The 25,559-nt window shown below is 48.9% G+C and overlaps 1 protein-coding gene across 1 annotated transcript; it reads left to right on the forward strand.

The window, feature by feature from the left end:
* The first annotated feature begins 9,112 nt into the window (after positions 1-9,112).
* On the forward strand, positions 9,113-24,889 carry IRF4 (interferon regulatory factor 4). Its single transcript, XM_063323966.1, has 9 exons — positions 9,113-9,172; positions 10,803-11,097; positions 11,603-11,789; positions 12,585-12,673; positions 13,230-13,371; positions 15,145-15,252; positions 16,582-16,935; positions 20,991-21,103; positions 23,085-24,889. The coding sequence occupies exons 2-9, from the start codon at positions 10,894-10,896 to the stop codon at positions 23,226-23,228; spliced, it is 1,341 nt and encodes a 446-aa protein (XP_063180036.1). The 5' UTR covers positions 9,113-9,172; positions 10,803-10,893; the 3' UTR covers positions 23,229-24,889.
* Positions 24,890-25,559: the final 670 nt, after the last annotated feature.

Below are 25,559 nucleotides of genomic sequence, written 5' to 3' on the forward strand. Positions count from 1 at the left end.
GTAGAAGGACCATTTCTCTCATGCGAGAGCTTGCACCAAAGCCCCTGCCGAGGGCAGGTGGCCTGTTGAGCCGTTTGTGCGGCCCCATGATCCGAGCGCTGGAGCTGAAACTGCTGAGGATGCAGTGGTTCACCTGGCGCCGTGCTGTAAAGCGACGTTTGTGTTTGGTGCTGCAGCTAATGAAGGTGTTTCATGTTTTTGAAAACTTTCAGAAAGCGTTCACTGATTCCTGTACGTGTGAGACTGATCACTGATAGCAGGAGAAATTCTGAGTGGACCTACACACTCTCCCCTGTTCTCGTCCTCCACCGAAATCCTTGTTTACAGAGACTTGTTTCCTTTTAAATCATCCTTCTGCACATCTAATAGGGCTGACATGCCTCTTTTCAGAGTGAAATACCACTGTACATTCATTTAGCGCTCGCATTCGCTCCCTCTAGATTACAGCCAAACTGGTATTGTGCTGCTGTGAATGACGAGCCAGGTCTCTCCTCAACAGAAAAACACACGCGGGTTATTTGTGTTGCTGCCTAAGGAAGAACAATATATAACTGGATTTTTTTTCTTTAAATAATTTAGATTATAACACCCCCCTTGCTCACTAAATATTTTTCCTTTGGGGCTGCGAGTTCCTCTTTTGTCTATCGAAAAGAAGAAGGTAACGCAAACTGCTAGACCATTGCCACCACCTCCTTCTCACAACCATCTGCATCTCGTCACCATCTGCTCAGTAAGTCCAGGCTGAGGATTTACCCCTCACTAATCAAGATAGGATGAAACCAAATCATGTTTGAAATTCTACAGGGTATGCTATACCTCTGGTCTCCTCCCAAAGGGATGTACGTGCCACCAGTGATTTCCACCCTACAATGGTCACAGACAAGAGGAAAACCTTCCAGTTTCTTTAAAGTAGGGAAATCTCAGTGGCAGTGACATCTACGGTTTCTGTGAAACTTCACGATGCTCCCTCCCTCCTGAGTTCTTTTCTCTATCATTTAAATTCCTGCTTTGCATTGCTTTTCACAGTGATGCTCCAACTCAAAAGGACAGAAAACCCAGACAGTTTTATATTTAGTGGAGAACTGTAGTAGGTAGTGGGAGCATAATGGGCGATACATATGCAGTATAGATCTTGTGGGATTTTTTTAATGTTCAGTGTTTAGTTTTCAGTGATTTTTCCTGTAGTATCGGCCTAGTCCCTTCCCTCTCCAAGTCATTTTCTGATTTAACTGGGCTCCTTGCAGCTCAGTTTCTTTGAAGCAGAACGTCAACCCCAAAATATACCAAACCAAGTTGATCTTTTGAACCCAGGAAATTATGTGGGTTTGAACTTTGATACAAATGAACCCAAGTACAATACTTACCTTGTGCTGGTATGAAAGCCAGCAGACTTGTTATTAGAGCAGTCACATCAGCATCCTCCCTTCCCCCAGGCTCGGGGCTCTCACAATGTGATGGGAAGTCCAACAGTTGGGGTGTCATCCACCCACGCACCCATGAGAAGCCCAAAGACATGCCAGGAATCAACCAACGTGACAGCCAGTGCTCAGTGCTCTCCAAAGCCCTGGAAATTCACTGCTGCTTTGCTGGAGGAAAGGACCTGAGAGCGCGACGTCAGCGGGGGGTCCCACTACCCCCCTAGCAGCCCCCCCATCACCGGCCACATCCTTTTCCCACTCCTGCAACAGCCACCCAGCCCTCTCCTTGCATGTCCCTCAGTCCGGAAACGCACTCCAAAAAGGGAGTTTTTCCGAGGGCATGAATTCAGCCTTTTCCTTGTTCTTCACTGTAATAAATCATGTTTAGAGCAGGCACCACCCCTGGAGCGGTCCTGCTTCTCCACGCCAGTGAGGTACCAGCCCCAGCCTGGTTTAACTTCAGCGATCAAGATGCAATAAGTGGTTTTTGTCAGCGCTAGTCGCGTTTGGGATGTCTTCAGCCGAGTGCAGCGCGTAAACTACGTTTCTGGGCGATGCTGTGAGGAGTCAACGTAGCTGAAGAAATTTGGCCAGGCGAGTTGACGTCCTGAAATCCAGCCGCCTGCCCACCCTGCCTTTTCACTCCAAACAAAGCAGGTTGGATAGGGGGTGGGGAAGGTACTCCTACATTTTGGATTTAGGAAGGTCCCAGGTTGTAGCGGGATAGACACGTTACTCCAGGGAGCAGGGGACGCGTGGCCGTGCTGTGCCCCACATTGCTGGCAAAGGGCCATTTTTCCTTGGCTCAATAGCAACAGCCCTGGGCAGTTCTTGATAGCCGCCTGGCAGAGATGCGAGTCACAAGTTACTTAACTCATTGGAGAGGTTGTTCTCAGCATCTCCTGGCCAACACCAGAACATGAGGGAGAGATGGCCCATTTGTTTGCTGGAGGTCATTACAAGATGAATATTTTTCCACTTAAAACCAAGCAGACCAGAAAGCACCAAAATAAAAGCTGATAAAATATTCTGTCTATGGTAAGCAAATAAAAGCATACACATATTTAAAGCCTTGAAAAGAGAATTCAAACAGATTTCTTTTTTTCTTTTTTTCTCTTTTGTCAGACATGAAGCACATAAGGTTTTGAGATTTCATATGAAAACTGAACAAATTTTAAACAGTGTTTTTTCCAAAAAAAGTTCTCTATCCTTTTAAAAAAGTAGTCAGGAAAAAGATTTGGCTTTTTTCTCAATCTGCACTTCATGGTTGAGAGTTTTTTCTTTGCTGTAAATTTTAAATTCTTGCAGCAATACATCACGGTCAGCTACATGTTTTTATTTTAAGGGCCAGAACCCTCCCCAGACTTCCTCAGGATAGGTTTTTCTCTCCAAAGTTTTGTGTTGGGAGTGATCCTTCAAAAAAAATAACAAACCAAAACCAGGGACAGGTACTGGTACTTACTATTATTTAATACAATACGTTTTAAAGAACGGAAATGGTCGCACCAGGTGAGTGACCATGTTCACTGGACACGGTCAGCGTGATGCTGCTCTCCCCACGGAGACGGCTCCCTCCCTCAGCTGAACTCATCAGGGAGAGCTGGAAGAGAGGTGAAGGTCATCAACACATCAGCTGCTAAGACGACAACAGTAAATAACAAATATGCAATGACTGCTTGAGAATTAAAGGCATTATTTCAAGGCATTAAATGCATTATTGCAAGACAAACATATTCTTTACAAATACATTTATGTATCTGTTCAGAAATTTTCAGAAATTCACTTTGTTAAGTGATGGCAACCATGCTTTCCTTATTTTTTTGATTTGAAAACTACTTATGGGTTTTTTCTTCTTTTTTTTTTTTCCCAATTTAAAATTTTTTTTTTTTTAGATGACTAACTGTTGCTTGCTGATGAAAGTGGCTGGACTAGCATAGGTCAAACTGCTTTGGGGAGATGGGGAGAGAGGACGACTCCGTATTGAGAAACAAAGCTAACGTAAAATAAGAGCATGGGAAAAAGATGCCACTCTGGCATAAGCCGCTGCACTTAAAATCCAGCTTTGGCATGCAAGAAGTCCCATTTCTTGCTCATTCAGCAACAAACTCTCAATATTGGTTTTATTCATAATGTTGATGATTTGATTTGCAACGCTACTCACTCACATGTTTTCATTTCCTCAGCTTGGTGGAATCATCAGATCTGCATGTCCAGCACAAATGCGACTGAAGAGTTTTTTTGAAGTTTTGGGAACCTTCACCTTGTTTTGCTTGAACTGATGATGATTCAGAGCTGCCTTGTCAAGGAGGGCAGAGTAAGCTTTAAAAATACTTTGTAGCAGAAGTGGAATTGTTACCAGCATCCTGCAAAATGCAGACGCATGAGGATGTGTGCAGACACACCACATCCAAGGTTTTTCTCCCTTACGAAAGTAATAAAACCTAGAGCACCTCAAGAGTAAAGCCTGCTCCTCCCATTAGTTTTAGACTGGAAACGTTCATGCTTTGTGGTTCCAGATGGCTACAACAGGTGGTTTGGACACTGGAGCAGTACCCAAATCCTATCCTTCGTATTCCTATCTACTCCTCTGGCTTCCCCAAAGAAAATGCCTTCTTTACCATTCGGTTTCCCTGCACTGTCTCAGGGCACTTGGCATTTTCCTCAGACAGCAGAGGCCATTTATTAATGACCTCTTGGACCTGCAATAGAAACAAATACAGGTCAGATACCTTCCATCAGCTTTTGCCCTCAAGGATACGCAATCTTAGAAGGGTTATTTCCAAGTCATACGGCTTTTCACACATATTCCGCATATTGAAGAAAACAGTCCATAAATCTGAACACGAGCTATTCCTCATTTCAGAAATCTGCTCATAAGACACGCTCTGCTTCTATCTCCTTTTCCCAGCCAACGTGGGGAGTGTCGTAAGGCAGCAGAAGCAGGTCATGAAAAGGGCTGTTCAGTTGTACCCCTCCGGATCGCAGCTCCGCAATTCAGCATGGCATTTGGGAAAACAAAAATGTCATTGGGGTACTGGTAGGAAGGGGGATTAATAATGAACCAAGAATAACCAGAGATCCATGAAAACATGTGGAAAGGTAAACAAGAAGGAAAAAAAGAAAAAAGAAAAAAAAAGAGAACATGGAAATGTCTCTGATTTCCAGAAAAAGTAAATGAATGCTTAGAAGTGCCACCAGGTGCAAATCTATTGATTACACTATCATCAAAACAGACTCCACCATCCAGCAAACTGTGCTGCTCTCACTCCTGGCAGTATGATGTGGACAGTATGACCTTTCCCTTCGGGTGCCTGATGGCTTGGTGGAAAGGCTTACGGTGCTGAAGCCTTTCATCCCCCGGTTCCAGCAGCACAGCCCTCCAGCGCCTCTTTGATAAAGACCATAACCATCAGCCTGGCACTGGCTGCCCAAGCAGCCTGCTGCTCAACCGGGAGGCCCCGAGGTGAGGGAAGTCCACAAAAATTTTGCTGTTGTTTTGCAGGGGTGAAGGTGTCAACCCAGGGTTTCCAAGCTCCAGGCTGATGACCCTGCACCGGGAAAGGGCGTCTCGCTGCTTGTGTGCCCCCTCAGCTGGATGCCCACACCAACCTTTTCTCTTCAAAGGAAAGCTGGAGGACATCTCAGGTGTTAGGACATGCAGTGAAAGCCTATTTCAGGCCCAGGCGCAGGCTGATGTACAGAGGCGTGAAGGCAGCCCCGCGAAAGGCGGTTTGAAATATTCTTGGCTACAAGGCGGAGGGGAAGTACATGAAAAGCAAGCAAAATGTACACCAAATCCACCCAAAATAATTGCAACTGGGCTGTGAGACTTTGCTGCTTAAAAGTGCAAAGACATGGCCACGCTTGCCCGCGTGCTTCGTTTTTAACAGTTTAAAATGACTGTGTAATTAGTAATATGGAAGCTATATGATAGGCTAATGCTGTTTCAGGAGTCACTATTTTAAATGGAGGAACTGCAAGTGCCCTCCCAAAATGAGAAGGGAGACTTATGACACCCGAAGTTACCACAACAGAGGATGCCTAAAATCGCCTGTTGTGGATCATGTTATACTGCTTACGGAGCAGGTGCTTTGCTGAAATAAATCAAAGTAATTGGGAATCCGATGCAAATTTCCACAGTGTCTCTGAATTCCGTCAATACCATCCACGGAGGTTTTTCTGCTGCGCGAGTGACACACCAGGGATTTGTGAAGACCTCTGAGAGAAGAAGGCATCCAGTGGAAACTGGTGCCAACAGCAAGGCCTTGAGCTCTTCAAACACCTCCAACTCAGGAAAGGGGTTTTGGGGCAGCTAAACATGTAGACAAATAGCTGGGCTTTTTGAAACCACCAGCCCCATGCCTGGAGGTGTTCAAGGCCAGGCTGGATGGGGCTTTGAGCAGCCTGGTCTAGTGGGAGGTGTCCCTGCCCAGGGCAGGGGGGTTGGAACTTGATGATCTTTAAGGTCCCTTCCAACCCAAACTATTCGATGATTTAGGGGCTTAATCTACTTCTGAAAACGCATTTGCTAATGGCATTTGTCAAGGGCTTCAACATAAGCTTTTGCTGGGTTCCTGAAGAGCCCTGGTCAGGTTTTTCACCCGAGACTAGAGCTGGACCGCTGGGGAAGGACCTGACTCCCTGCCACGCTCCTGCTCACCGGTGGGTCTGCTCTGGGCTGCAGTGAGTGCAGTGGGGGCCCAACCTTTACTGCCCACCACCACCGGCCATCACAAGCCCATTCCCACCAGAGCGGCAGGCAGACGGTCGGCCAGAGCAACCAGTGCAGCCCCCTCAGCCCAGGCGGGAGCAGCGCGAGGGAGCGGGTGCCCCTCGCTTGCCCTCGGCAGGTTCCTCTTCTGCCCAGAGGAACTCCCCCTGCGCCAGTGCCTGAGGGGATTTCGTGGCACCGGGGTGAGCCCCTGAATGAGTGGCCATCCTCAAAGGGCCTCTGCTGCCAGCCATATTGCCTCCGGCATATTTCCGACAGGTCCCTCTGGCTTAGAGACTGGGTTCGCCTGCTGTTTTTTTAGGGAGAGGGGAGAGCCTTTGCACTCAGGAGAGCAAGAGCAAGGGTAACCTCCTGAGCGTAAGAGCATTTAATGCTTGTGCCCTTTGGCTGAGCACTGGACCTTTCCGTAGGGACCCATTTCAGCGAGCCGCCAGCAGCTGGCCTGAGCTGGCGTCTCTCTTCGCTTTTCTGCCTTGGGTGCAATTCCCAGGTGACTCAGCTGGGACTTCAGAGGGGTTCGGTGAAAGCAGAAGCCCAGCTTTCTATGCTCTGAGGGCTTGTGAGCGACTGTTGAGAAGAAACAGTCACTTTTCCTGGCATGCCTTTAGTCAGTGTGACCTTAAGAGTGTGAAAACCAGGGGGCCCAGTGGCGACTGCCGTGGTTATACAGCAGCAAGAGCATGTTCACAGGACGACTTCAACTGGTCACTGGCACAGAAAACTTCCATGAAGCTAGTGGGGCTTTTTGGGTAAGGTTTGAAAGGTCAGGCACTCACAACTGCGTGGAAATCACTAGAAAAAGATAAACAGGCTTGAGGTTCTGTAAGCGGTCAGGTCACCGGCAATGCAGGTTAGGGAGGAATCGTCTCTTCACATATGCAGAATACACCAAATCAAAGTTTACTGGCACGCTGCTGCAGCATTTAATGCAGACACCACAGTTGTCTCATTTATCAGATTTTTCTATTGTACAGACCGTAACAGTAGTCCTACATTTCTTTTCGCCATCTTAAATGGAAATGGCTGGCTTCCAGAAACCCCGAGTAACGAAGTCAGCAAAGCTAATGAGATTAGCGTGTCTTACTCATGAGAAGACTTATTTGCAAAGGCCAAGTGTGCATGTAGGGGGGTCTGGCTTTACGCATCCCCTCGCAAATTTAGGCAACCAGAGAGGGTTTTCTAATAGAATTCTTGCTGCACAAACACAGCAACCAACCACCCAGCCAGGTAATTTCCCACATATGTACTGTCTGAATGTGTAACTCATCTACGTCTCTATCTATACATGGATTTCTTTGGACAAGAACAACTATTTTTTTTTTTCCAAAATATTCTCCAGTATTTGAGAAAGATGTTTTGTTTTTTTTTCCCCTGAAGGGTTTGACCTAATGCAGATCAAATCTGCATGTTTCATGCTGGCCCAGAATTTGCTGTCTTAAAAGCTGCAAAAGAGAAAAGGCATTAGAAGTGTTCATTTTATAGTGATATATTTCAAGATGGTTTTATGCTTAAGTTGGCGCCCTGAGTACCACACAGTCTTGCCCCCAGGAATCGAAATTGGATTTTTAGAAAGCCTTTCAGACGCCTTTTGGTAAAGCTGTGGTTGCTCGTCTTGATTTATCATGGCAGTCACCTCCAATCTCAAAGACGTATTTTAGTGTTTTGAAGGTGCCTTAACTCGTGACTGAAAAGATTTTGGATGGGGACTGCCAATTCTTTTTTTAGAGGATGGATGGTGTGTTACAAAGCCGATATCTAAAAACGCCTGCACTTCTCGCTTCTCCCTCAAAACGTGGCGATAATTACATTTAAATTTCAGAAGATGGCGTTGAAGATTTGCAATTAATATCCTAAACTCTGCGTGTTACCCTCTGCACCGGCGGCCTGCCAGCACAGCGCGCGATGACTAGTTTTTTGATCTGATACGTTACAGCAGAAAGGATGTGGAGATGTGTTGGAGACGTTAGAACAACAACAAGAAAGTGCCGTGGCATGAAACACGTGTTTGAAACCCAAAAGGCGGTAAGAAAGACTTTCATGCGAGCCTGGACCTCGCTCCTTCGTACTCCCCCCCCGGCTCCCACCACGTTAGGGCAGGGGACTTTGCGAGTGGGTTCCCCACCGCCCAGCCCCGGCTCCGCCGCCGGTACTTAAAGACGGGCTTTCCCGGGGCAGCATCCCCTGGGCTCGGCGGGGCGGGAGCCGCTCCCGGCCGGGGCTGGCGGCTGCCCCCAGCTCCGGCTGCTGCCGCCCCGTCGGGGCTCGTTGCCTGCGGGTCCCGGCGCCGCTGCTGCCCCCAACCTTGTCCCCCATTTCACACCTTACGGGCTGCTGCCCCCTGGGGAGACAGCCCAACTCTCAAGCCCGACGGCGAGCCCTCGCCTCGGAAGAGGGAATTTCACATCCCCCGCTCCGCGATGCCGGCTCGGCGGCCCGGGCAAAGCCGGGCTGGGTCGCAGGGGGTGCGGACAGCGGGTACCGGCCCCTGACGCGGCGTGGGTCCGTGGGTGGGTGGGCGGGCGGATGCCCCCGCCGTCTCCCCGAGCCGCCCGGGGGGCCCGGCCGGCGCCGTCTAGCACGTTTCTGGTGGGTGTAGCTATATGGGTCTTTTACAGTAAAAGCCGCCCGGCTACCATAGGTAGGAGTTTCCCCATGCTATTTATGTATATGTCTGTCTGTATAGATTTTTAAAAAAAACCAACGCGGACGCAGAGAGGGCGCCGGGCTGCGCGCCCCCCCCCTCCCCCCCGCCCCGCGGCGTGTGTTTACCAGCAATGGGGATGTGTCACTCCCTCAGATGTTTTCCAGCTCGCAAAGTCCCCGCTCCCCTCCGTCGGCTCCACCTCCGGGCCGGGGACCGCCTCTCCCCCCCCCCCCCCCCCCGCCCCCCCTCGCCCGGGCACGACGCCCTCCATCATATAAAGAAACTTCCCGGTGCCGCCGGCCCAGTCGCGGTGCGCGCCGTCTCAGCAGCCGCCCCGGCAGCCGGCGGCCCCTGCCCGCTCCCAGCGCCGCGACAGAGGTAAGCGACGGCGGCCCCGGAGACCCCTTTCCCCCCAGCCCCGGCTCGCCCCCCGCCCCGCCGAGCCGCCGCAGCGCTCCGCCCGCCCCGCACCGGGCACAGCAGCCCCGCCGCCGGACCCGACGGGCCGGGGAGGGAGACGGGGGTAGGGGGTGCGGACGCCTCGGCTGTGACCCATCTGGGCTTCTCCAGGTGCTGTCGGCACCATGAGCCAGCCGTTTGGCCTTTTTTTTTTTTTCTTTTTTAATTTTTTTTTTCTCCCCTAATTTAAAGCAAAAAGAATAATACCCGCCCCATTATGTGCTCCCGAGGTGAAGGCGCCCACCGGCCCCCGGTGCTGCCGGTTCCCTGTGCCCCGGGGGAGGGATCGCGGGAACAGGTTGGGGGGATGCACTTCATACTCCGTCTAAGAGGGGGAAAGGACTTTTTGGGGGTTTTTGCACGGGAAGGACTTTCTGGGGGTTTTGTGCAGGCATCAGCGGGCCAGTCGCGGGGGAGCCGCAGCCCCAGCCAGCCCCCTAGGCACATTGCGCCCAGGGGAGAAGGTGGGGGACCGGGTTTGGTGTCTGGGGGGATGCTGCCGTCTGAGGAGGGGTGTAAGGGGTGACAGGGCTGCCCGTCTGCCCACAGTAGTGTGCACCCGTCCGGCAAGGGGTCTCTGAAGGTCTCCCTGTGTGTAGAGGCAAAGACTGTGAGTGAAGAATCACTGTATCACTTAGCACAACGAGGCGGGAAAAAGCCACCAGACCAAGCTTTGGGGCATTGAAGCACTTTTTAGATCGGGGAGACAAACCTGATACTGGGTCCCCATCGCTCGTGTTGGTGTCCTCACGTTAGGACCTTAGCAGCAGGTGGCCGTCGCTGCAGAGCCACGTTGCTCCCAGTCCATGCGTGCACCTCTGCGTGTGGCTAGGGCTCTGCGTGGCTGGCTGCAAGTTCCCGCGTCTCCTCGGACAGTGCCCTTGTGCCAGGTTCCATAGGTTGCTGTCTTGCCACTTTTAGGTGTTTGCAATGTATAGATTTGAATGTTACTATGTACGCACGTTGGGAGCAGTTGGAGGGGTAGATATGTGTAGGACATCATGTGTTCAAATGTGTCTTGCTTTAGTGAGCTTGTGAAAACTACTTTGGTGTTACAGTTAGATGCCGTATAAATCATGACTGCATGTGAAGCCTTCCAAATTGTGTGCATGTGCCTAACATTACATATGTGCATGGTCATATGCAAATACATTTTAATGTAATTTTTTCTTTTTTTTGGTTAAGAAGTAAAACCCCAGTTGAAGTCTGAGCAGGACAAGGGCTTCGTGCCTTGAGTCACTTGCAATGAGAATTTCAACAACCCGTGTGTGTTCATGCAAAACAGTGTCGGGACGGGGGGAAGTCTGTCAAAGTCTGCAGCATGAGCGGTGCCTGGGGAGGGCCACAGGGGGCTGTGCCTCGTTTCCTGAGGCTCTGTACCGTGTTTCCCGGGCTCCCTGGGGCCCCCCCTGCACGCCGTAGCTGCCGTTCGGCATGATACATGTGGCAGCGGGGACTGCTGGTGGGGCTCTACGCAGGGACTTCAGCTGGTGCCTGACCTGTGGGTTTTCCTATCCCCCCATCCCGCCCCTCTCCCCCTCCTCCGCAGCCCCCCAGAGAGCCGGTGCTTGGGTGTGTGCAGAGAAGTGGGCTCGGTGAGACACCCCAAAACCCCCCGCCTGACCCCCGACACGAGTGGCATGAACTTGGAGCCAGGCGAGTGCGGGATGAACTCGGTGAGCTGCGGCAACGGGAAACTCCGCCAGTGGCTGATTGACCAGATAGACAGTGGCAAGTACCCAGGGCTGGTGTGGGAGAATGACGAGAAGAGCATCTTCCGCATCCCTTGGAAGCACGCCGGCAAGCAGGACTACAACCGCGAGGAGGATGCTGCCCTCTTCAAGGTAGGGCTCAGCCCGCGGTCGGGGTTGTGGGACACAGATGGGGCAGGGGGGATGCCCGGAGGCTCTGCAGTGGCCCCTCGCCATCCTGACCTTGCCACCTGCCTCTGCAGGATGGCCCTGCTGGGTGCCCATTGCCGCCGGCTGCCTGCTTGGTGGCCCTGGCTGTGCTCCGGTGTCCGCTGTGTTTGCGGGATGAGACAGCCCGCCCTTTCGCACTTCTCTGTGTGGAGCTAAATGCTAGTGGGACTGGAGCACGTCTGTTTCCACATTCGTCTTGGATCATTTTCTCCCTTTCCTTGTGTCTGATAAACTGTTTTTCCTACCTTACCATGCTGCTTTTTTGTCAGCGTCGATCTGTAGGGAGTAGATTCGTGCACATATGAGCACACAGATATATGCTGTTTCAAGCATTGTGGACTTGTACCTTGTAGTTGATTCTTTTCCTTTTTTTTTTTTTCTTTTTTTTTTTTTTTCTTGTTCTTTTGATTATCTGAAATGTTTCTAGGCCTGGGCTCTTTTTAAAGGAAAGTTCAGAGAGGGCATTGATAAACCAGATCCCCCTACCTGGAAGACAAGATTAAGGTGCGCTTTGAACAAGAGCAATGACTTTGAAGAGCTGGTGGAGAGAAGCCAGCTGGACATCTCAGATCCCTATAAAGTGTACAGAATAGTGCCAGAAGGAGCGAAGAAAGGTAAAGCATCTCAAATTCCCTGTGTAACAGCGTGTGAACATGCCTCATTGTAAGCACATGAGGACTGAAGCGTGCTTTTCTGGACTGGCCACGCAGTCTTTTTAAGTCTTTTAAGGAGCCAAAATGCAGGGCTCAAGTGCAGCTTGTTCTGATGACTTAAGAGGCTGGGTCTGCAGGAGGCCTGCTGGCGTTCGAGCTGCGGTGTCGAAAGGGAGCCCTTGCAGAAGATGCAGACAGGCACCCTGCACATCGCGGGAGGAATCGCTCTTTTAGCTGGAGCCTCCCTGCCTGTTCTGTGTAGCGAGAGCCAAGCACGTGGCTCGAGGGACGGGCAAAAAAAAATAAAAAAAATTGCTTGCTGGATCTAGATTTTGAATACAGGGAAGAGCAGAAGTGTTTTGAGCAGGACAGTAGGTAACTGCTGCAGGGGGAAGAGCCGGGGGTGAGGGATGCCCAGCCTGCAGCCTCCTTGGCAGAAGCTGGGGGCAGACCCTGCTCTCCAAGAAGCCCCTGGTGCCAGGGGGGAGGCAAAGGCTTGGCAGGGTCTGGGGACAGCATCGTGGCACACGGGGTACGGCTGGGCAGCACTTCCCTGGGGACGTCTGGGGACAGACTGCCTCCTGGAGCTGCCTGCAAGGGAGAGCTGGGAATCCTGTCCTAAACGGGCGCTGGAGGGCATTTTAGTCCTCTGCTTGTTCAAAGGCAGGTTGTACGGGTTTGTCTTCAATGTGCCACTTTGAGATTTCCCTAAGATGTGGTTGACATCATTTATTTTCATCCCTGTGGTGAACATAGGTGCAAAACAGATCAGCATGGAGGAGCAACCGTTAATGATGAACCATCCCTTTCCAATAACGTCTCCTTACACTTCACTACCATCTCAGGTATGACGTTAGTTGTGCTTTTCTTCTGGTGCTTGTACCTGGAGCAGCATCATTTCTGTGCTGCCTCTGTCTTTGCTGGCGTGGCTCTCCAGTTCTCTCTGGGAAGAAACTTTATTATGAAAACTGAGAAATCGAGAAGCAGCTTTTCTAATGTCACATGAGGCCACAGGGGGGTTGATTTCCCTTGGTGTCGTTTATCCCTGAGTAATAGCTCTTTGCTGTTGGGCCACAGATATTAGTGCGCTGCCATTCTCTTGATGCCAGAATGTGAGCACCCAACGAAGCCTTGCTCTTCCAAGCAGACATTTACCAGCGCTGCTTGGACTGCCTTTTGTTATTCCACCCCGCTTATTATTTACACCAGTGGTGAGAAGTTCATTTGAAAGCCTCATTGGTGGTGGTGGCAAAGTGCCATTCGCGTAGCCTGGGCAATGCTTAGACCTCCGCCAGCTTTGGCAGAGGAAATCAAGGAGCTGGAATGCGAAACGTTGGTGCAACACAGAGCATTAGCTGTGACAGCTGCCGAGTAAAAGCATATCTCGTTGAATTGCATTAGGTACCAAACTACATGGTGCCCCACGAACGGAACTGGAGGGAGTTTGCCCCAGAGCAGCCGCATCCTGACATCCCCTACCAGTGCCCCAGCGTCCCCTTCGCAGCTCGCAGTCATCACTGGCAAGGGCCCGGCTGTGAAAATGGTAAGATGCTGCCGTTTAGGGTTGCTGGCTGAGGCTGGTCACCTAGGAAGACCGCAGATTTCAGGGTTTTTTCATTCTTGGCTTTCATTGGAATCAGCAGAAGGGGCTGGAGAGGAGTGCTGGGCTCCCTTCAAAGACAGCCTGTGGCAAGAGCCTTTGTCCTAGCTCTTGCTTTCGCTGCCATCATATGTGCGGTGTGTGGGCTGTGGAAGTCCTCTGAGTTGATCACAAGTTAGCCCCCAAAAGTCCTCAGCTGTCTCAAAAGCCCTGAGCAATAAAAAAGCAACCAACCACCCCCCCAAAAACTCAAACGGGAATATGTGTTGTTTAGCTTTGCTTTCTGATTTTGGACCTTTTGAGGCACACATCAGTGAGGTTTTTCCCTCCAGCCTTGTGGATTAGAATGGCATTATTCTCCCGAGAGGAAAGCTGAAATTATTACTTTATTTTAGTGCTGTGGCAATGGGACAACTTGTCATGGATTGAGTCTCTCTTGGGGCTGGTACAGCAGAAACAGAATAAAGGGATGTTCCCTTCCCCGAAGATCTCACAGTACCAGAGCCTAGCATAATCACGGCTTCCCAAGCACTGCATCCTTAGGAAAAAGCCTGAATTGTGAAAATGGGCAATGGTGAAGCCTGCAGGGGATAAAATATAAGAGAAAGGGAACTGTGTGCCGTAGACCCTTGCAGGATAACTCACCTGAGGACGTAGGCATTTGCTTCGTGAGGAGAAGCAGCTGGTTCAGAAGGGCAGGAAAGGATGGGAAGGGAGGAAGGACTTCTTAGAGCAGATATTACATTGTCAGAGGATAGTTCTCTAGAGGTTTTGGTGCAGAGAAATAAGCTTCAGTTTCTTTGGGTCTGCTAAAAAGTAAATGCTTAGTGGTGCACTGCAACTTTTGCTGGTAGTATATCAGAATTATTAGGGAAAGTCCTTTGCTTCTAGTTGAGCTAATAAAAAAATCAAGGTAGCAAGCTGAATGAACCCTGCCCTGAAGTGCGTCCTCTGCAGTAGTTAAACACACGTTTGGGCGCTTTGCTGAATTTGGAGACAGTTAGTGGCTGGTATTGGGTTTCTCGTTGGGGTCTAAGATGCGGGCGTTTTGTATCTGCATCGCTCCAGCTCCTGATCGTGGTGGGTTCTGCCGTTGGGAAAGGTAGCATGCGCTTGTCTGCAAGTCACTTGCATCATCCCCTGGAGACTTTCACTGACATTAAGAAACAAAGGAAATCATAAATTGCCTGTGTTATAATCCACTTACTGATAGGCATCTCTTGGAACAGTCTAATAGTACTCCTGGTAATAAAACCCTAGTAATCTCCTGCTCCACTACGTTCTTTACCTGCTTTTTAAACAGTGTTAATTCCAGCTTTATTGTTTTACCTGTCTGTAGTAAAATTCCCTATACTGAGTGGATTATTTTGTGCAGGCAACTTTTAAGAGCACTATAGTCTAGTTTAAAATGTTAATTATTTCTGTAATAGAATAACACCTTAGGTAAGGAAAAAGTACTAGGGGGAAAACTGAAATGCCAAGAGAGTATTTCATGCAGACCCAGATGAAAATACATCCCAAATAACATCTGGAGAGATTGGTAGAGTTAGCATACCTGGAAAAATTGAGAAAGAAGACCTTTTTAAGAAGAAGGGGGGAAGAAAGAGAGTTCCTGTTGGGGCCCAGAAAAACTTGCTTTTGCATCGCTGTGATCTCTGCCCGAGCTTTTCTTTTAGGTTTTAGGCAGCTGGCACTGACTTTTGTTTGTGAAAACAGGTTGTCAGGTGACAGGAACCTTTTATGCTTGTGCCCCTCCTGAGTCCCAGACTCCTGGCATCCCGATTGAGCCAAGCATAAGGTCTGGTGAAGCCCTCGCCCTGTCAGGTAAGGTCCGTAACCCCCCGGGCTTTTTGGGGAGCTTGACAAGAGACTCCCACCTCTGACTTGCCCTGGCATTGTCTCTCCTTTCTGATGTAAAGGAAAAAGAAGAAAAAAAAAAAAAGAAAGAAACCTCTTTAATAAATGAATTTGGTATATGGGCTTAAGCTTCTGTTTTCCAGGATACTTACGCACTTGTAGCCCCACCTCCGAGGGATGGAGGTGGTTAAAGTTAATGGAAGTGCTTTGCTGGATCACAGTTTTAGTGCTGGGTTGCTTTGGTGAGCCACCAAATCAGGCCTTCCCAGGGGAGGCTGGAAATTTTGGGGTTGTCTCAGTGACTTTTAGCTCAGATTTTCATTTGGGAGGAGCCTCCACAGAAGCTGGTGTTATCTGTGCTCCTGCTGGTGCCATCTGGTTTGCTCTGCTTCACTATTCCTGGTGGAAAAAAAAGACATTTGGGAAAGAAAAGGGAAGTTATTTCAGCCAGGTTTGCGGATGCCCAAATGCTGGGGGACTTTCTGAGCGACTCTGGGAAAAGGTGTGGGAATGTGCTTTTCTCAGAAGTAAGGGATGAACCTGTAACGTGACGCTCGGTGGGTTTCTGGAGCAGGATCGCTCTCCTGAATCAGGGTCTGTATGTATGTATATATGTATGTGTGTGTGTTTGTATATATATATATATAAACCTATATTATATACCCACACATGTATTTTTTTTACACACACACGTATATATGTATATATATTCAGTGCTGTGTGAGTTCTTAGGGGTCAGACGAGTTGGTCCAATGGCCATTTGAAAGTAAGGCTGGGGGTTTCAGGTGCAGCCCCATTGGAGCTGGAGCCAGCAGTCGCTTCTCTTCAGGCAGCCGAGTGCAAGTTCGCAGGGCCCCCGTGCAGAAGCCTCTTTTATGCAAAATCTGGGGAGAAACACAGCTACTTCCTGATTAAATCTGAGGAAGTGTGCTGCGCTGGTGGGTTTAATTGTGATGTGAACTTGGAAAATGTGACAAACAACAACTTTCTGTGTGCAGACTTTTCCTTTTAAACAGAAGCGTGAAGTTTGCGGGACGTTAGTTCCTACCAAATTCCCACATCAGTAGCCCTTATAATAAAATGAGAGCATATTAATGCTACTGTGCCCCAAAAGTTTTAGTATTTATAGTCTTTAGATGATTTTTGCTAATGTGAGCCTGTCTTCTGGGTGGTGGTGACAACTAGGCTCAGAAATCTCATGCAAACTTGTCTCTTGGCCTTAGTACAGATCTGAAACATAAACCATTTGTACTAATGTATCACAGTGATTCTTTTTTTTTGTTTGCCCCCCTGTAGATTGTCGGCTCCACATCTGCTTATATTACCGTGAAATACTGGTAAAGGAGGTGACGACTTCCAGTCCTGAAGGTTGTAGGATATCCCATGGCCAAAGTTACGAGGTCAGCAGCCTGGAGCAAGTTATCTTCCCTTATCCAGAGGATAATGGCCAGAGGAAGAACATAGAAAAACTACTGAACCACCTGGAACGAGGAGTAATACTGTGGATGGCACCTGATGGCCTCTACGCTAAGAGACTTTGCCAAAGCAGGATCTACTGGGATGGGCCTCTGGCGCTCTGCAGTGACCGACCCAACAAGCTGGAGCGGGACCAAACATGCAAGCTCTTTGATACTCAGCAGTTTTTAGCAGGTAATTCCCACTATGGTTTTGACATTGTTTCCGCAGATGTCACCCGGTCGCTCCCCACATCAGCTTTACGGGAGTGCTCTTTTCATATTACCTGACAAGTTACAGTAAGAATTACCCCTCGCTCCTTCTTGTGGGCAAGCCCTGTCAAGGGGTAGTTAACTCCTGAATAATCCTGTCTAATTCTGCTCTCAGTGCACATTCAATGCCCCTGCACAAACCAGCAGGAGTGAACCGATGCTCGGCTGGTGACTCCCCAAACCTCACATCTCTTTCAGAAGCGTAAGGAGGCACCTAACAAAATACTCTTTCCACGTATTGAGGGACAGAGGAAAGTGGATCCTGATCTTGGATCTGCTGGTGTAGATCCTGGGCAGGTCTGTGGTTTGCACTCGTGCTGCTCTCAACCTGACCCAGAGTGAGCCTGAGATCTTGCTCAGAGTATACAAATATCAGCATGGATTTCAGTAGAAAGCCTTATTTTCAGTCTGTGCGAGTGTTTAAAAGATATCTGGTGGTGTGAAAAGGATTTCACAAATTCTGGAGTTTTCAGATGGCTCCAAGCATGGAAGTACATTATCTCTCCAGAGGAATGTGGGAAAGTCTCATTTTGCACAGGGCCATTAGGAGCATCAGTAACAGAGAGGGCCAGGGCACGCTTCAGGATGGTTCCTTCTCCTGCTAGCCCATGGAGAGAAGAGGCAAAGCCTCAACCCCGCTTCCCAGCACTCTCTGAGCAGTTAGAGGTAGGAAGCTATCCCACCCAGAGAAACTGGTGGGAGCCGGTCATTGCCGCAGAGGACAACTTGGGCGGCAGGAATACGTTGTCCTCTTTTTTTGAGGTGTGTGGCATTGCGACAGGTGAACGGAGTGCCTATGGTTTGGTGTGTTTTCCTGTTAGAACAGGGCATTAGCACTGGCCTGAGTCTCTTAGGAGGATAATGCCTTGCAAAATTAAAAAAACCCAACCACTAAACCCAAACCAACAGCTTTAGCCTACTTTATATTCCAAGTTTGATGCACCATCCTAGCAAAATGGTCAAGCAAGAAATGCATTTGAAGAGAGAAATCTCATATGGATGTGAAAATCGACAGTTAGAAAGGGGAATTTGAGGTCAGGGTATTGGCTTGGGCTTCAATCACATGCTAATTTAAAGATGTATAATTCTGCCTCTGATGATGGTTTTGGAAATCCCTTTCCCTTTTCTCGGGTGGTTTTTTAGATGTATTCTGGGTTCTTCCAAACGGTTGACAGGACATCTCTTTTTAGACACTTAACCCCAAAGATAAGCTCAAGCAATAGTTATTTTTTCCCCCCTCCTAAATTACTTATGCACCAATGCCTGCGCAAACCCAAGCATGTGGTTGAAGTCATCGTCTGTGGTGTGTGCAAAGTGAGTTTTTGCATGTGTTGCTGCTCTGCTGGGTTTGTAAGTGACTTGCCCATGTGTGTATCACATCTGCATGTTAATTGAATGGACCGAAATCCCAGAGCGCAGGCAAGCTTGGGGATTCCCCCTTTAGGAAACCAGGGCTTCCTTGGGGAGAGAAGCAGGAAACCTCTACCAGGAGAGGAAATACTGAACAGCAAAGGAAGGGGCAGAAGCAGGACTAGTGTGGACCACAGCTATTAGGGCGCTGTTGAGGAGCTGGACCCTGCAATGCAACTGCGCTGGAGTATTGAGGCCCGTGTTGAGCAGCCTGTACTGTTGAGAAGGCTGAAAGGGCAATAAATCAGAAACCAGGTGGATGGTCTCTGGGGAGCACTGCATAATCAATGCAGTAAACTGGGCTGGGTGGAGAGTAAGGGGATAGAGGGAGACTTTGGGAGCGTGAGGGCGGCAGCCAGAGGAGGGTTGGCTTGGCAGAAAGGCGGAGAGGCTGGAGCCGGAGTAGCAGGAGATGGGGAAGGTTTGGGGAGGCACAGGGGGAGCCCTGCAGCCCAGGAGGAAGCGCTTGGGCCTGGAAAGGGAGATGGAATGAGTGGAGGGGTTTGGAGAAGCGTGAGGCTGACCTCCATCCCTGGTTATCCTGCTGGTGGGAAAGAAAAGGCTTTCTTCTCCAGGTCCATGCCATGGGCTGCTGTGTGGTGCTCCCACAGGTATTCAGGATTTGGAGAATTGCTGAGGCCAAGTAAAACTGGGGGGAAAGAGGAAGGGGGCAGAAGTTCCCCATTAGCAGCATGGCGTTGGACTGGCCTTGGGTGGATTGTCCTTCCCGGTCCTGTGGCAGCAAGGAGGGAAGCGCAGAGGGTCCTATGGAAAAATCTCTCTTCTATCCTGGCATACCTCCAAAAAGTTCACAGTGCTTTTAGGGGATTTTGGGGGGAGCCTCTGGGGAGAACTATTCTTTACTGTGTTTTAAGCGAGTGATCTGTTGTTTTACCCTTATAACTGACCCTCCCAATAAGACCAGTAGTCCCAAGCCAGGGCTGGGATGCTATTGTGGTAGCCACCGAATTCATGTCTTGGTCTGAAAAGCTTGCGATTAGAGTAGAAATGGCAACTGTGTATTTGGGAAAAGGTGCATTTGTCGTGCCAAGTTTGGAGACTCTCCTTTCCCTGTATAGCAGGGGGTGCTTCGTTATAAGACATTGGTTTTAATATTAATTTCAACTTTATCAAGAAAGCATGAACACAATTATAAATGAAAATTAAATCTTTACCAATCAACTGTGTAGCAATACTGCATGTAATGCCGACTTGAACAAGGATATTGTATTAGACGGAATTTTCTCTTTTCTGGAAGGAAATGCAGTGTCTAAAACACAATGTAGTGATTTTAGTCCAAGCGGAAGTCTCTTATAAAGGCCTCCCCCGCTATCTTTCGTAGGGGACACTTTGTCTATTGGAATAATAGGCCAATAATTTGACCTGTTGACCTATTATTGGAATAATAGGTCAATAATTTGACCTTTTCCTTTTGTGCAAGGGTGTGGGTTAGTGAATAGAGTGCAGGAGCGCAGAAGACGCAGGCTCTTTTGCTGGCTCAGTGCATGGCTTAAATAAGGTCCTTCACCTTCCCGTGCCTCCCCGGCCCCCGCTAGGCACAGTGATGACAGTGGCTCCATGACTGTGTCTAGCTGAGGCTGAATTTCGTGCCTGGCAGGACTTTGAGTCTCTGGCTCTACTAAGCCATTGGTTTCAGTGCTGCTGTTTGGTGTCCGCTTGAGTGGGTCCTGGCTACTTCCAGTGTCTGCTCCAGCAGCTTCTGCTGTCGAGGCCCAATAGAAATACTAATTGGAAAACATCCCAGTTTGTGCATATGAAATCACTTGTGAGGCAAGGCAAACAGAAAAATTGCAGTGTTATAACTAGCTCCCCCTAATCCGTGGGAACGTCTCCAAACTCGGTTTCTCTTCCTTACCTCTTGTCCGTTTCCTGACCTCTCTCATCCTCCCCTGGAGTTACTTCATCTTCTCCCACTGTGCTCCATGGTCCTCTGTTGGGAGCTCAGCCATCCACAAAGTCTTTCTTGCTGGCCTGCACTGGTTTTGGCTGGGACAGAGTTAATTTTCGTCTTAGCAGCAGACGTGGTGCTGTGTTTTGGATCTGTGATCGAAACAGTGCTGATAACACAGGGATGTTTTAGCTATTGCTGAACAGTGCTTGCACGGCGTCAAGGCTTTCTCCATTTCTCACTCTGCCCCCACAGTGAGTAGGCTGGGGTGGACAAGAGGTGGGAAGGGGACACGGCCAGGACAGCTCACCCAAGTTGACCAAAGGGATATTCTCTACCGTATGACCTCATGGTCAGCAGTAAAACTTGGCGGGGGGTAATTTGCCAGAGGTTGCTGTTGCCTGGGGACTGGCTGGGCATCGGTCAGCTGGTGGTGAACGGTTGCTTTTTGCACCACTTGTTTTCCTTTGTTTTGTTTTGTGTTTTTTTTTTTTTTTCTTTTTACCTATTAAACTGTCTTTATCTCAGCCCAAAAGTTTTCTCACTTATGCCCTTCCGATTTTCTCCCCCATCGCAGTGGCGGGAGCGAGCAAGCGGCTGTGTGGTGCTTCCCTGCCTGCCAGGGTTAACCCACAGCATGCTCCTTTCTCTCTTCCCAGAGCTGCAAGCCTTTGCTCACCATGGACGCCCGCTGCCGAGATACCAGGTCGCTCTGTGCTTTGGGGAGGAATTTCCAGATCCGCAGAGGCAGAGGAAACTAATTACAGCCCATGTAAGTAGGACTTCTGCCTTACCTAAAAGAAACATACTCCTTGGAGGATATCAATCTGCCAGTCAGGCTTTTCTACCTCGCGTAGGCTGTGAGGGAGGTAATAAATGCTTGAAAATGCAGCACTATCCAGACCAGGGGTTGATCCAGATCTGCCAAGGACTGACTGGCAGCCATCAGTAGGGCAGAGCATCTGATTTCCCACTCTGTAGAGCAGCAATGATCTCTTGCAAATCCCTTCAAAACCTAAAGCTGAAAGGTACCCTGGAAGAGCTGGGCTGTGTTGTTATTGCCAGCCCAGTTGCGCAGCTCCTTGGGCTTCCAGGCTGGTGCAGGACGTGGTGCTTTCGCCATGGCTGCACCTGGGGGTGATCCAGAATCCCAGCCTGCGTCTCAGGGACCTCAGCCCTTAATGGGATGCAGGGGCTGCCTGTGCAGCTTCGGGGTTAAGGTAGCTGGCAAGCTCATGGGCTGACTGACCACAGTTCGCACACACTCAAAGCTAGTGTTTCGGGATGCTATCTGAGAGAGGGTGATGACAGAGACTGAGACCAGGTACTTTCTAAATTGGCTGTATTGGCCCGTAAAACCACAAGAGAGGTGATAATGCACACATTAGTGGCAGGCCTTAGCTTATTGCATCCTTGGGAAGAAAACTGGTGTCTCTCTTAATTTTTCAAAAGCCCCTTCAGTAGTAGCATGGGTCCCAATTCAACCTTTTGTCATAAGCTGTGTCCGCTGCTCAGCTCCCTGGCTTTTGTACTGCCACACCGCTGCTTAGCGAGTCTCTGGGGTGGGAGGTTGGAAGCTCACGAATCCATCCCAAGTTATCCATCCCTCCTTCCTTGTATCCCTTCTCCAATGCCTTTCTCCATCACCTGTCCTATCAGCTTTTTGGTGAGCCTGTACCTCCTGCTCTTTCCAGAGCTTTGTTTCCCCCTCACCAGTTGCTCCTCAACTTCTTGGGCTCTCCTGGCTCTTGGGCTGGTGAGGCTCCACCATGCCAACAAACAGCTATGCCCCAGGAGGTATCAGGCTCACCTGCCCTGCTGCCTTCTTGTCTCCCCCATGGTGGGACGCGAGGTGCTCAGCTGCCTCCGAATGCTGATGAGAGGAAGAGAAGGGGGATCTGTGGGGCTGCTCCAAGGCAGCGATCCCTTCTGGCTCTCTCCCTTCCCAGAGGCAGGACGCACAGACAGCATATTTTTCCTCCAAAACGGTGCCCGTGTCTTAACATAGAGGAGCTGGCTGACCAGCAGGAGAGGGTTGTGGAGAAGGGGTGTTCAACCTTGTCTGTCCCCCGAGAGTAAGCAGAGCTTCAGGTGTTCTCAGTGCGCAACTTGAATATCTGCAGTCAGAACCCAAAGCCCTGAGGAGGAACGGTGGTTTCTGAAGAGACAGAAGTGAAGGCAGCCTTAAATCATACAGATCCCTCTTAGTGGTTGAACAGATTTCTCATCAGAGCTCGAATGAACAGAAACAAGAGTAACATTGGTGTTAGATTGAAGTCTAATTTCGAACACAGTCCTTTGGTGGCGTATCTCAGTCTACCTGAGGGCTCCAGCATTTCAAGATAAGTCCTCAAAGTATTATGCAACGCAGACGAGACTTTCGGCACTTTGCGTGTGCATTTGAACATGCTGAGTGGCCGCGGCCATGCCTGGCCTGTAGACGTTGCTCAGACCCAGGGGCTGGCTAAGGGCCTGCAATTGCTAATACATCATTTGTCTCACTGGTACGGGCCCTTCTAAGCAAAGGCTGTGGAGGTAAAGGAGTGTGTGCAGTTAGCAAGGCACTTGGCAGCAGAACGGGCAAAGCCTAGCTTAAAACAGAGGTTAGTGAGACCACTGAACTCGTTTTCCCATTCTGGTAAGCAGAACTGTTTTGTCCTGCCTTGTTTTTAACTTAAACCCACCGTAAATAACTAAGATGAGGAGCATGAAATTGTGTCACATGTCTGATTAACATTTTGTCTGTTCCTAAGGTTGAACCAATGTTTGCCAGGCAGCTGTATTACTTTGCTCAACAAAACAGTGGACATCTTCTGAGAGGCTATGATTTACCAGAACTTGTGACTAGTCCAGAGGATTATCACAGATCCATTCGCCATTCCTCTATTCAAGAATAAGATCCTCAGAAAGAGTGTTTTTAAAGGCACTGTAAAGATTGTGCAGAGTGGAGGAGCGGATCTGGGTCGCAATTTGGAGATCCACATCACAGCTGGATGTGTTCAGGGGTTCAATGATAGGAAAGTGAACTAGGACAACCATATTGTATGATACAAATGACACGTCTTCAACGTTTGGATGCTACATCTCACATAGGGTTCCACTGTCGCTGAGAATAACTCAAAACTGACCAAATGATTGCTATGTTTACGTTTGCTTGATGTTCTCCTTGGGTTTTGAGGACTGATTCTTACCGAAGACTTAAATCCAGAGTTTACAGTATTACATTTGCAGGGCTATTTATTTTGGATTACTGATCTCAGGGAAGGTACATAAATTTGCGGTGTTCCCAATTTGAAACTGTACCTACTATAGGTGGGTAGCAAACGTAAATGGTTAATAATACATGTAAGTTGTTATAAATTTAGATTCATAAGTGTGATGCCTATATTCTTGTATAGAATATTTCAGTGTATTTTTTAAAAACAATGCAATTCTTGAGAGACATATTTTTTTAATGCCTGACTGACATTTGTCCTGACAATGAATTTTGTTGCTGCCACTGTTGTTATTGGATTAGCCCCCATAATAGCAGTTTTTAAGCTGATGTGTTTATGGTACTGTGTTAAGAAAAGTGACCGTTCAGCTGATATTACCTGTGGATTTAGTGGATTAACCGCTAAAATGCTAGAGTCCCGAAGAGCAGGTTTAAAAATAAATTGCATTTCTCTTATAATTGAAAGCCACTATGGTTTATATATATATATATACAGACACACCTATATATATGTATGCATTAGAATTAAGCTGGCAGACCTTGAAAATAGCACATAAGTGGTCCTGCTATCCCTTTTTTGGTGTCACACGTGTGAGCCAGGTTAAAATAACTACCACCTCTTACTTGTCCATAGCCAGCCCTGCTCTCCGTGTGCACTCACAGCTTCCTTCCAGGGCTACGGGAATGAATGTGAAGGGAGACGTCAAGGAGAGCAGCATTTGGCCTCCCATATTAAGACAGTCAGGGAAATAACTTGGTCTAACGATCATTTTCAAAAATTTTACAGAAGTATAATTTGATGCAATTTGCAGCTTTTAATGGTAGGGTGCTGTTATAAAGATGAAGAGGTCTGTTGGGTATGCGTGTCGGTGAAATTTCCTCGCTGGCGAGCAGACCGTGTCATCTTACTAGCTTTAACTCCAGAACGCGATCTCCCGATGTTTAACAGACATACTTTGCTTGAATTTCTAAATGAGGAAGAAAAAACGGTACTTGGTCTGGCAGCAGACTTGTGTTCTAGGGACTTTGAATTTATACATCTTAAAGATGCGTACTCTTTTTGGGATATATTATCCCCCGTCTTCTCCACAGTGCCAAGCAGAATTAACACATCATTTTAACTTTTGTGTTCTTTGCTACTTGAAGTGTTTTTCCTGGCTTAAAGATTTTGATAGGGGAGACTTCTTTCTTAGACATTAAAAGCACTGCTCTAGGTGACTTTCAGAGCTTCTGCATATGCTTTTGGCCTGTGCATACATTTTACTGAAAGGGACTTTTGTGTTCAAACTGAACTGGTACGATACAAATATTTTACGTGTTTTTCCCTTTTTTTCTAGTAGTCGTTGCTTCATATGCTCATTGCTTCAGCTCACATCTTAGAATAAAGTCCTTATTCGCTACCAACTCGATTCGTATGTGTTGTTTTCAGTAGCGGGGCAAATCTAACGCTTGCGGTTCTGCACTGTGAACCTGGGGCAGCACTGCTGGCCAAGTCTATGGGGAACTGTGTTCTAAGCCAAAAGTGCAGGCAAAGGTCAAAAGGTAAGGATTTCTTTCTTGTGAAAAGATCTGCGATACTAGCTACGGTTAGTAGAAAAAGGGAAAACAGGGAGGTTGCCCTTCGGCTGAGGGTTTCCCAGGCCGCGGACGATGCAGCAGAGCCCTGCAGCTGGGGATCTGGTGCTGCCACGCACCTGAGGGCTCTGCTCCCCTCCCTCTGTGGCTTTCAGGGGCTGGGGACCAGACTGGTGTCCCCCCGGCCCAGCCCAGCACCTGGGGACTCTCTGACCTGCCGCTTGCTGGGCTGGTTGCTGGGGCTGGAGGTGGTGGTTACTGGTGGCTGGAGAGTGCTTTCAAGGAAGAAAAGCTGGGAAAGGGTGAAAAGGAGGATGACAAGCGAGCTAATATAGTGAAGTTAAGAACAGGAGTGGATTTCAGCGGGCAGCCCCTGTTTACTGGAAATCAGCGTCCCGAGAAGGGTCCTTGGGTGCAGTACCTTACGGACAGAGAAAGG

The sequence above is a fragment of the Chroicocephalus ridibundus genome, chromosome 2, assembly GCF_963924245.1.
Source record: "Chroicocephalus ridibundus chromosome 2, bChrRid1.1, whole genome shotgun sequence".
Classification (NCBI taxonomy): domain Eukaryota; kingdom Metazoa; phylum Chordata; class Aves; order Charadriiformes; family Laridae; genus Chroicocephalus; species Chroicocephalus ridibundus.